Source organism: Quercus robur, chromosome 2 (assembly GCF_932294415.1).
Source record: "Quercus robur chromosome 2, dhQueRobu3.1, whole genome shotgun sequence".
Classification (NCBI taxonomy): Eukaryota; Viridiplantae; Streptophyta; class Magnoliopsida; order Fagales; family Fagaceae; genus Quercus; species Quercus robur.
The window spans coordinates 35040150-35052281 of record NC_065535.1 but is presented as its reverse complement, the minus strand read 5'-3'; the positions used below and the strand labels follow the sequence as shown (position 1 = coordinate 35052281).

Sequence of the window (12132 nt, the reverse complement as noted above, 5' to 3'; positions counted from 1 at the left end):
TTCAAAAACAATTAGGCAAAGAAGTTTCTTTAGCAGTCCCACTAGATTTATTTATTTTGAAGTGTTGGAAACACATTTTAAAGACTCCTACCATTTCAAAGGTAAACTGCCATCCGTTCATTTGCTAAATGATTGGGCAGAAACATATATCCATGTGAACTATTTATAGGTCAGGAACTTACTGGATGCAAGCTAGTTGTTCCAGAGCATCGACCTTCCATTTTTTTTTTATTATCTGCTTTTGTAATTTCCTTCTTATGAAATAAATGTTTTATTTTTTTAACATAAAACCAAAAGAGAAAAACAAAAAAGCTGCACGCATTTTTTGACATATAATTTTATGGAGAAGCATCCCCCATCGCATTAAACCTCGTAATTATAATTATATACTCGCATCCCTCACCTGGCATAACACAAGCTTTACAAGAACAATTTCTAGAGGGTTTGTGTAAGCATTACTAGAAAAGTACTTTAAAAGTTCTTTAAAGCATAAACTGCCAAGCATTTGGTAATTTCGTCACTTTTTGTGCCGAAAAATACTTTCAGTCTAAAATTGAGATGACTGGCAACCCAAGATCTTTAAAGTTCTTTTTTGATAGGTAGTAAAAACTTTATTGATAAGAAAAGTACAATGAGTTTACAATAGTAAACTCACTGCACAAAAAAAGAAAAAAAAGGGATACAAACAGATTAATAGGAAAAGTTAACAGAATTAAGAAAATCAAGTAAAGAAGTACCATGCATAATACCTCAAAACCCCAATTACGAAACCACTCAAACAAAGTCTTAATTAGTGAAGACTTCAACAGGTCCACAGTTTATACTTTATAAATCTAAAACTTTAAAACACTATTCACTATAATTTTCCAAACACTTAAAACATTAAAGAGCTTTTCAATTAAAACTCTATATCCTAAACACGGATTTTTTTTCTAAATAACCAAATCAATCAAACAATTTCATTAGATAGCAAGGTTTCAAAACAATTTAGCAATCTAACAAATCGAGACCTTGAGACTCGATTTTCCACATTGGAAACCGAGTGTTTCACACTCGAGTTCCTTGCTCCTTCGTTTTCCTTTGTTCTTCGTTCTCAAGAACAAACCCACAAATCCAAAAACACCCACCCATGGCAGAAACCACACCCACTTTAGGAACAAACCCACAAATCAGAAAAATGGTTTTGGTTCGGGTTGAGAGATCACACCCAAACCACACCCACCCATGAGATCAGAACACTGCCGATGGTGGCGATGATCGTCGAAGGAAGAGCCGAGGAGCTCGGCCACGGAAGTTCAGATAGCAGAGGAGTGGGTTCGTTGTTTTTGATTGATCTGAGTTTGTTGTTTCCTTCTTCTTTGTTGATTTGCTTTCTTCTTTGTGATCTCTGCCTGTGAATTTGTGAATGAAGAACGAAGGAAAACGAAGAAGGAAGAACGAAGAACGCAGGGAAAACGAAAGAGCAAGGAATATGAAACTTGAGTGTAAAACACTCGATTTCAAAGAGCAAAATCGAGTCCCGCGAACTCGATTTGTTAGATTGCTAAATTGTTTTGAAACATTGCTAACTAATAAAATTGTTTGAGGGATTTGGTTATTTAGAAAAAAAAATCCTCCTAAACACTACTAAACTTAGTTAAAGCTCTACTTCACGCAACAGTGCCAAACACACTAAAGGCAAAAGATGAGATTTGGACCTTTCACAATGAAACACTACAAAATCCAAAATTTTAAATCAATATTCACTGTAATTTGTTAAACACTCAAAATGCTAAATAGATTTTTAGTTAAAACTCTATACCGTAAAAGCTCTACTACTAAAGCTCCACATTTAAAAGCCCTACTTCTTACAACAACAACAAACGAACAATAATGTATTGTCTGAAAAACATAAGAAGCTCTAGCTGCCTCATGAGCAAGAATCTCAACCATTCTAGGAAAAATTTACAAAATTCATAACTTCTTAAAAAACCCAAAACCTGCAAGATGCCCTCCAAAATTGTATTGACTTCCTAGTTGCCATGCTTTTCATCACTAATATCATGCAAAACAGCCCTAGCATCCACCAATACTTATGGAATTTCAGGAAGTCTTTTCCCAGAAGATGGCTTCTCTGAGATAGCATAATCCTCTGATCTGCTTGCTTCGGTGAAGTCACCAAAATTGAAATTCAAATATGTGAACTGGCTCCCCTTCTTCAAGATAACCATACCAGTAAATGCCTGATCTGACCACCCTCTATTTCAAGCTGCATCATGCATCAGTCAACATTTGCCAAGAAAGCCAACACCCAACAATGACCTGAGTGATCACCACCAACCATAACCTAGAACAAAACAAAAAAAAAACCATTATGTACAAGTAGTTTAAACTTCTAAATTATTACTTTAATGCTTATTCAAAAGTAAATTAACGTTTAAAGCACATTGGTTATAACAAAATCGAGTACATACTATGTCAACATTGGGCAATAACATCACCTACACATGATATGCCAAGGTTTCTTAATAATAATAATAACCCAAAGTCAATGCTTTTACTCAATTAGACATGTCTATAACTGTTTTATATCAGCACATGTCAATATTGTGACAACAAAAACAATCAATGAATTTCAAAAATACTTTTTAAACCAAATCTTAATAATAAGAAAAGATCAAACCTGCAGATCAGTCAATCCACCAACATAATTTCAAACTCACCACAGAATTTACAAGTCTAATGTTCATTTCCAATTAAAAATTGGTCATAGCATGTTCAAGAGTAATCATGAAAATTCAAAGCAAACCACAAAACTTCTGTTTCTTCTCTTCAGTCCTTGAGCCCCTTAGCTTAAGATATAAGGTATCCTATCCCTAAGATATGGACAATTGCCAGTTTCCTAGATGTTTTCCACTAGAAGCTGATCTTTACAATCAGCAAAATTACTAAAAAGCAATACAGAAGGAGCACCCAAGACCAGGAGTAGCTGTGTTCCAATTCTTTTAAATGAGTGCGAATAATTTTATATTTTATTGGGTTTCCTTTTGGTATGTGCTGTTATATAGATGTGTATTCCAATTTGAGAGATCAAAATAACATTCCTTCTCCAGATAGAGAAAGGGGTGAACTACAGTGGAATACAAGTGACTACAAAAATTTAGTCCAAAAATTTTGGGACTAACACTTTGTTGTTGTATATTCCTAGGTTGCAATTTTGCACAGAAAGAGAATTACTTGGCGTCAAGAACATTGAGATGATTTCTATCTTTGGGGGGCAGCCTATGATTAAGTAGTGGTACACAATTAAAAGCTGTGAATTAACCATATGTTAAGCCAAAAATAGAAAAAACCAAAAATGCATGCATAAACAATCTTGAGGGGACATTTTTAGATGGCAAAAATATTTTTATGCCATACATATCAAATGAAGAATAAACGGGGGAAATTGAGAAAGCCCTAGGAATCAACACCAAGGGCTGCCTGGCATCAGCACCAAGCAAAGACACTTAAGAATCAGCACCTAAGCAATAATTGGAAATTTTCCAATTCAAAATTTTATTCATCCAAGTTCCTTTACAAGTTTATTGGAGCCAAAAATAAATAAGCTTTCAAAGAGTACATAAAGGGAAGTAATTAAAACATAAAAACGCACTCCACCAAATTCTCAATCAAGATAACTGACACCGAGAATCAAGGATGTGGTGTCAAAGATCTAGGGTGTTGTGGTTAAGCAAAAGGGACAACAATACAGCTTTCTTCCACAGTAAGGCTACAAAGAGATTTAGAAAGAATTTGATCAGAGGAATAAGAGACCGGAATGGAGCTTGGTTGACCGATCAAGAGGAAATAGGGCACGTGATGGAGAGTTACTACAAAGATCTTTTTTCCACCTCCAATCAGATTCTTGATGCTGACTCTCTTGAGAAAATCCCATGCATGGTGACCGATGAGATGAATGCGGACTTGATGAAAGAATTTACAGAAGTGGTATGCCTCCGTTGTTTTATCAACACTTTTGGGCGATGATGCAGCATGATGTTACTTCAGCCATTCTCTCATGGTTGAATTCAGGTATCCTACCCGAACCCAGTAACCATACACTCATTACTCTTATCCCTAAAATAGCTAATCCTGAACATATGTCTGAATTTCGCCCTATTAGTCTTTGTAATGTCTTTTATAAGATTTATTCTAAGGTCTTAGTTAATAGGTTGAAGAAATTTTTGCCTTCCCTAATTACTGAACATCAATCTGCCTTTGCTAAGGAAAGACTAATTTCAGATAATATTATGGTTGGTTTTGAGACCCTCCATCATATGAAGCAACATAATTCAAGGAAACATGGGTTTTTGGCTATCAAATTAGATATGAGTAAAGCCTATGATCGGGTGGAATAGGTGTATTTAGAGAGGCTTTTGGAGAAAATGGGTTTTTGTGCTAGATGGGTCGCTCTCACGATGAGTTGTGTGAAAACGGTGTCATACTCTATTATGGTGAATGGGGAGCCAATTAGGATGATCCACCCTAAGAGAGGAATTAGGCAAGGAGACCCCCTATCTCTTTTCCTTTTCCTTTTATGTATGGAAGGACTTCATGCTCTCATAAAACACTCGGTGAGGAATGGGGATATCAAGGGCTTTTCCTTGTGCAAACGAGGCCTTAAGCTAACCCATTTGTTTTTTGCAGATGATAGCCTGCTTTTCTATAGGTCAATCTTTAAGGATTGCCATAATGTGTTGAAGATATTGGGTGATTATGAGTCTTGGTCAGGGCAAAAAATTAACAAAGATAAGTCCAAGAAGCAAAATCAAGCATAAAGAATCTCTTCCAAGTCCAAGAAGTGAAGTCTTATGAGAAATATTTGAGTCTTCCCTCTTTTGTAGGTAGAGGAAAAAATGCTAGTTTCAATTACATAAAAGAAAGGGTTTGGAGAAAACTCCAAGGATGGGAGGGTAAATTGCTTTCTCAAGCTGGTAGATAGGTTTTAATCAAATTCGTGATCCAAGTTATCCCTACTTATATTATGGGATACTTCAAATAACCTTTGGGTCTTTGTGGCGACATTGAGGCAATGATAAAGAAGTTTTGGTGGGGGCAAAGGGGAAATAAAAGGAAAATTCATTGGATCTGGTGGAGCAAATTGACTAAATCAAAAATGGTAGGTGATATGGGTTTTCGCAACTTGGCTCATTTTAATGACGCCCTTTTGGCGAAACAAGCGTGGCGGCTCTTGCACAATAAGGAAACCCTCTTCTACAAAGTTTTCAAGGCAAAGTTCTTCCCTCATCACTCTCTTTTCAAAGCTAAGGAAACAAGTTTCAGGTCCTACGCTTGGAAAAGTATACTACATGGCCGGGATGTTATCCTAGATGGTGCTTGCTGGAGGGTGGGGAATGGAAAGTCCATAAAAATTTGGCAATACCATTGGCTGCCCCGAAAACATCCAACCAAGATACTCTCTCCAATGGTGGAAACAATGGAAGAAGCCACAGTGGATTGCTTAATTAATGAGGAAACTAGAACATGGAACACTGCGATGATAGATGGAATTTTTGCACCACAAGAAGCTGAAGAAATAAAGAAAATCACGTTGGCTAAAAAAGACACGGAGGACTCTATGTATTGGCCGTGGGAGCATGATGGGAGGTATAGTTGTAAAACCGGCTACCGGTTCTTGAAAGAAGATGAAGTTGGTTTTCAGGTGGATGTGAATCAAGACCATGAGATAGGGCTCTGGAAGAAGATTTGGGCTCTTGAATGCCCAAATAAAATAAAAAATCTAATTTGGAGGCCTAGTCGTAACTCTCTCCCGTCGAAGTGTAATCTATTCCGGCGAACAATTATTACAGAGCAGTGCTATGATCGATGCAAGGAAGAAACTGAAGACGCTTTGCATGCGATGCGGAGTTGCAAAATGCTGGACAGAGTTTGGGAAGCGAATAGCATGTGGAGTTTTCAGAGCCAACGGAGCTTTTTAAGCTTCAGCAAGCTCCTGGCCTTGGTTTTTTATCATCAAAGGAATCCGGTACTGTTTGCATTCAATATTTGGACCATATGGCACCAAAGAAACCAGGTACAAACTCAACAAAACCATCGTCCCCTTAACCAAATCTCACAGTGGGCTCACGACAGCTTTGTTGAGTTCCAAGCGCTGAAAATCACACCACTCCCCAGTAGACCGGTGAGAAGGGCACGGTGGAAACCTCCTGACAAGGAAACGTTTAAAATCAATTTTGATGGTGCCATCTTTGCCGAGGACAAATGTTCTGGACTGGGAGTAATCATTCGTGACAGGAAGGGACTTGTTATGGCTTCCATGGCTGCCCGGATTTCACAACAGCTCCAGCCAGTAGAAATCGAAGCTTTGGCTGCCAACAAAGCCCTTGAGTTTGCTAGAGAGATGGATATTAAAGATGCTGTTCTAGAGGGAGACTCTCTACTGGTGATGAAGGCGCTGAATTTCAAGAACACTGAACTAGCCCCGTTTGGTTTACTGCTACAGGATTCCTTAGATATATCTTCTGGGTTCTCAAAAATTGTCCTACTCTCACACTAAGAGAGAGGGCAACACAGTTGCACATAATTTGGCTCAATTAGCTTTTAATTTGACAAATTGTGTAATATGGATGGAAGATATTCCATCTGATGTAATGACTTCTTACCATGCTGACTTAGCTGGTATTTCTTAATCTATTGCACCACAGTGCTGTTTCTCAAAAAAAAAAAAAAAAGATAACTGACATAAATGAAATTTCAAATTTTGAAATTTAAATTAGCACTAATCTTGGTGCATCTTGATGTCCTTATCAACTCTCCTGGGGTGGGAAAGACTCGACCCTGGCAAGTATAGCTTTGGATAATACTTGAAGAGATCAAAGTCTAGTTGCTGCAACTCTTCTCTAGTTATCCAGGTACAGTCCGATTCTGGTCTCCCCTTCCACAAAACGAATCAGGAATAATTTGCTCATCCAAAATAGCATCAATATTATCATTACGTGCTGGTAAGATGTTTTGTGGTGTTAGATGAGTCAAAGGAGCTTTAACAAGGTCATGGGGAAAGTGATAGACTACTGGACCTTTATAAGTAACCAAATTCTCAGTATTAGAGGTGGAGCTACCTTTGTAATCAGTTGGAAAATTATTAATACGTGTTTGGTTCAACCCTTTTGGTTCAACCCTTTTTGACGCTTTGAGTGGTCTAGTAATACAGGCTTGCAGTTGCCTTATTGAAACCATGACATAATCCCTAACTTGAAATTCTTGAAATTTCTTATAATTTGAATTAGCCTGACTCTTATATGGATTATTACTTTCTTGAGATTGTCTACTGACCTCTGGATGCTTACGTGTTCCTATGGAGTCAAGTGTTCTATCTTGGTATGAAAATGGAAGTGTACCTAAAGGCTGCCTAGGCTTGACCCCAAATGGACTTTTGCCTCTAGTGATGGGACTATCATATGCAAATTGGGAGAAATGGGAAATGGAGTTCTCACTCTTTGACTTCTCAAGACTACTCTCAAGAGATTTGTTACAAGGTGGTATCATTTGAATGCAACCATGTCGAGTGTCTCACACTCTATATCATCAATATCATCAAGGGTAAGGTCAGGTTCATAGACTTCTTCTTCTAGGTCGTCCTCATCACCTTCCTTCTTTTGTTCAAACATGACAAGGGGCCTAGTGGAGCATTTGGCAGCAACATGTCCAAAGCCTTGACACTTAAATCATTTCACCCAAGAATTCAAGGTGAGGGGGTCAACGGCTATCCCTTTTCCTTGAACCTCAACATAAGTATATAATACTAGAAATAAAATCAGGAACAGAATTGCGGGTCATACCAAAGATGATTCCAGCTACTTTCCCCCACTACATACTGAACAAATCCTAAAAACAACTCCCAACCACTGCTAATGGCTTTCCACAAACATAAACCAAGTGGCCATCTCACCATTACAGATGACCACTTCCTCAGGTTTCCCCATATTCCACACCAGTAGTATGTCTCAAAAGATAGCTCTGCTACTCTCAGCATAGCCACAACAATTTCTCCTACTAAGCTTCATTAAAGCGCTCAACTTTCTTAGGCCCATACCTGTAGACTGAATAGTTGTACATGCCATATTCCAATTTACTAAATGTTACTTAAATTTATCATACATATCCTACCTACAGACTTTTATCCCTTCCCACTACACCATATTTTATGACCAAAAGAATGTAAAACGTATAGAAGGGTAATCCTCCCACCTTTAGACAAATAAAATTTTCTGCTAAAACTGCTCAGAATGTTGAGGTAAGAATAAATATTACTGATATGTTGGAAAGTGCCTTGTAACAAAATCCTCAGAATCTTCAACAATATATGTGAATTGAGGTTTGGATTTTTGCCGTTACCTTTCTCAGTTTTAGATAGTAAATAATTTTTATGCAGGCATTCATAAAAACAGCTGCTACCATTTACAAGAAGATTCAAGATGGAGTATTTGATGTGTCAAATGAGGTTAGCTTTTGTTCTTTTGTTCTCCACCATCCCTTAATTTTTTTTCCAATTCAGGAATTTCATTGGATTGTTTGGATGAGCTTATTTTTATCTTTAAACAGAAATAAATAACTTTTTAAAGCATCGCCCTTCATACATATCCTACCTACAGACTTTTATCCCTTCCCACTACACCATATTTATGAACAAAAGAATGTAAAACGTATGGAAGGGTAATCCTCCCACCTTTAGACAAATAAAATTTTCTTCTAATATTGAGATGTTGGTGGATGTTTTAGGCTGCAAGCAGGGTTCGCTCCCAATGAAATATTTAGATATACTTCTGGGTGCCAAATTTAGAGAGAAGACAATATGGAAGAGAAGGTGAAAAGGAGATTGGCGGGATGGAAACAGGTTTACTTATCCAAGGGAGGTATAGTCACTTTAATTAAAAGTATTCTATCTAATTTGCTGACCTATTTCCTCTCTTTATTTCCCATTACTACTAATAAGGTGGCTAACCAGATTGAACAGCTCCAACGAAATTTCTTATGGAGTGGTTTGGGGGATGAGTCGAAATTTCATTTGGTTAATTGGAATCAGGTTTATGATCCTCTTTCAGCAGGTGGATTGGCTATCAGAAATTTGAGGTATTTCAATGAAGTTTTGCTAGGAAAGTGGTTGTGGAGGTTTGGGATCGAGAGGGATTCACTTTGAAGGAAAGTGATAGAAGTGACGTATGGTTGTGATTTTTTTTTTTTTGGGGGGGGGTGGTGGTTGGGTGTTGGTGCTCCAAACCAACTCCTGGCCCTTATGGAGTAAGTTTGTGGAAGAATGTTAGACAGGGTTGGCCCACTTTCACACGTTACATTCAAGTAGAGGTCGGGGATGGATCTAAGGTGAAGTTTTGGCATGATCGGTAATGTGGGGAGAATTCTCTTGCAAGATGTTTTCCAAAATTATTTAAGATTAGCCGTGAGAAGGAGGAGAGTGTAGCTTATTTATTTATTTTTTGATAAGTAATTATAATAGTGTAGCTGATTTATTAAAGTTTACCGATGGTTTTCTCCATTGGGATGTCAATTTTATAAGGGCTTAGCAAGATACGATTTATGGTGCCTCAATCAAGGGGGAGTGGGGACGATAAGATGTGTTGGGAACCAGATAAGAGAAAAGGTTTTCAAGTTGATGGTTTCTATGGGATCTCCGCTCTTGCTTTTTTACTTATCTTTCTGTTTGATATTAAGATTTAGTTGTATCATATTTTATTTCCACTACGTTTGTAGGTATGTATCTTTATAGAAGCTCTACTATAGATGTAATCAATTAACTCAATCACAATATCAAAACATTCTAAGCAAGTAAACTAAATTTGCAAACTCATGATAAAGACAATCGTTAACATGAAGCAAACCTGCTTACATGTTGTTGCAGCAAGTTCTCAGAATCATCACTATGTAGAAGTCCTCTTGTCTGGCAATGACCTCCCTCTGCGTTTAGGTACACTTGACCTCTCACGTGAACTCACCAAGGCATTATTCCCATCATGCATCTTAGTTCTTGATGGAACTTCTTCCTTCGTCTTTCGAGGTCTTTTTCCAGCTTCCCTTTCGATTTCATATTTTCTAGAAGAACCCTTCACATCCGAATTCATTTTCCAATCTTTTCTTCCTCTCTGACTCTTGTTTCCATCTTCATCATCATCATACTCGGATCTTCTAGAAAGCCCCCTCACATCCAAATTCATTTTCCAAGCTTTTCTTCCTCTATTATCTGCAACATTTTTTCGAAAACCTCTCTGACTCTTGTTTCCTTCTTCGTCATCATTGTACTCAGATTTTCTATAAGCCCCCCTCACATCCAAATTCATTTGCCTAGCTTTTCTTCCTCTATTATCCGCAACATTTCTTCGAACACCTCTCTGACTCTTGTTTCCATCTTCATCATCATCATACTCAGATTTTCTAGAAGGCCCCTTCACATCCAAATTCATTTTCCTAGCTTTTCTTCCTCTATTCTCTGCAACATTTTTTCGAACACCTCTCCGACTCTCGTTTTCATCTTCATCATCATACTCATCGTCACTAGCATCCTCGACCTCAGCATCAGACGAATCAGACAACGCCCCTTCATATTCTTCCCCACTTTCATCTCCCTCTGCTCTCTCCTTTTCATCAATACCTGTCTGCTTTTTCTTTTCATTACTTCCACCCGGCACACTAACCGCCGGTTTACCACCTTCCTTCACCATGTTCATGAGGTGAATATACCGATTCCTCATTTGCATCCACGGATGATCCTCAACTAGCAAACCCCTCTTGTAACCCTCCTTCAAAACCACAGTGTAGGTTCCAATCTTAGTGGACATATAAAATATACCCGGGTGCTGAAGCAACGCTCTCTTAAACCTCGACCGAAGCCCCAAATAGTCTCCAAGCAACAGCAAATTATCCCTCTCAGTCTTCTTTGGCACAAGAATATGAAGCAGCTCATGCAAAACCGCGACCGCCCACTTATCCGATTCATCACTCTTTGGCAGAAGATGAGAAGCATCCTCATATGGAGAAATGTAAGGCAACTTCTGCCACTCATCTTCCCACTTCTTCACCTTCTTATCCATCTCAAAACCTCTCGAGAATTGCATAGGGAATGCAATAGAACCCTTCTTTTCCATAACCGAAACCGCAAGCTCATCACTCCAACAAACCAACTCCAAAACACCATCTTCTTCGTCTCTGCCACCTACGACTCGAAAATAGTCAGGGAACTCCGGAACTATGGTTTTTTCATAATTATGAGGAAGACCCAAATCCCATTTCAAGCATTCGATGATGCTAAGTGGGATTTTGTTGGTTTTTGATATCATCAAGAGCTTCAAGAGCCGATCGGCAGTCTGCTTCTTATAAGTATCGCTCTGATAAACCAAGTGTTGTTCGGCGTCGAGGTTCAACGCCTCCCCGGTGAGGCGGACGTGGGGCAAAACTCCGACGCCGCCGGGGAGGAACTCGTCGAAAACGGAAGGGTATTTGCGGATGAAATCGATGGGGCGGAATGGTATTTGGAGGGAGTCACGTTTCTGGGTGATGATGGAGATGGGTGCAGACTTCGAAGGCTCGGAGACGAGCAAGTTCTTGAGGTTGAGAAGGGGTTTCAAGTGCTTCTCCTTCTCCACAGCGTGGTCGAGGCCTCGGTCTCTGACCCATTTGGCTGCGGTTTCCCCCACCAAGGTTCGGCGCTGCTGCTGGGATTGAATTTGAGAGTGTGGTTTTTGGCGGAAGATGAACTGCATTGTTATTGCATTTGGGCAGCCGAAAGTAGTGTTGTTGTTGTTGAAGAAGAAGAAGAAGAAGAAGAAGCGGCTGAGTCTCGGTTTATGGGGGTTTTAATTGAACTTAATTACTTTTTTGCCCCCTTTAAACCCTTCTTAGTAGGTGGTGGATGGTGGTCTTTTTAGTGCTTTCCATGATTGTTACGTGTTATGGTAATGTGCCTCTCCCCGTTAACTATTTGATCATTCAATTTGTTTTGTAGGATGAATTGACAAAAAAAAAAAAAAATGGTCATCTTACTGTCAATTTTGAATTTTGAATTTATTTAAACGGTTTTGAATAAGTTGGCTTAAAATAGAGTACATGGAATCCTGTAGGTTTAGATTTTAGTAAATTAGAAAC

The 12132-nt window shown here is 38.5% G+C and overlaps 2 protein-coding genes across 6 annotated transcripts; one reads left to right on the top strand and one right to left on the bottom strand.

Moving 5' to 3' along the window:
- Positions 1-1796: 1796 nt before the first annotated feature.
- On the bottom strand, positions 1797-11865 carry LOC126713485 (protein WHAT'S THIS FACTOR 9, mitochondrial). Of its 5 annotated transcripts, XM_050413244.1 has the most exons (4): positions 10379-11865; positions 10230-10255; positions 9884-10136; positions 1797-2326 (listed from the first exon to the last, which is right to left on the bottom strand). In XM_050413244.1, exons 1-3 carry the CDS (start codon positions 11748-11750, stop codon positions 9915-9917), a joined length of 1620 nt encoding a protein of 539 aa, XP_050269201.1. In that variant the 5' UTR covers positions 11751-11865; the 3' UTR covers positions 1797-2326; positions 9884-9914. The 5 variants fall into 5 exon arrangements, with proteins under 5 accessions (XP_050269201.1, XP_050269200.1, XP_050269199.1 ...); XM_050413243.1 differs by having other exon boundaries at positions 9884-10255; XM_050413242.1 differs by having other exon boundaries at positions 10230-11863.
- Positions 5138-6538, top strand: LOC126698219 (uncharacterized). Its single transcript, XM_050395304.1, has one exon. The coding sequence runs from the start codon at positions 5138-5140 to the stop codon at positions 6536-6538; it is 1401 nt and encodes a 466-aa protein (XP_050251261.1).
- Positions 11866-12132: the final 267 nt, after the last annotated feature.

What these genes read in the sequence shown, in the direction of transcription:
- LOC126698219 (XM_050395304.1), top strand. Translation starts at nt 5,138, where the DNA reads ATGGTAGGTGATATGGGTTTTCGCAACTTGGCTCATTTTAATGACGCC.
- LOC126713485 (XM_050413241.1), bottom strand. Translation starts at nt 11,750, where the DNA reads ATGCAGTTCATCTTCCGCCAAAAACCACACTCTCAAATTCAATCCCAG.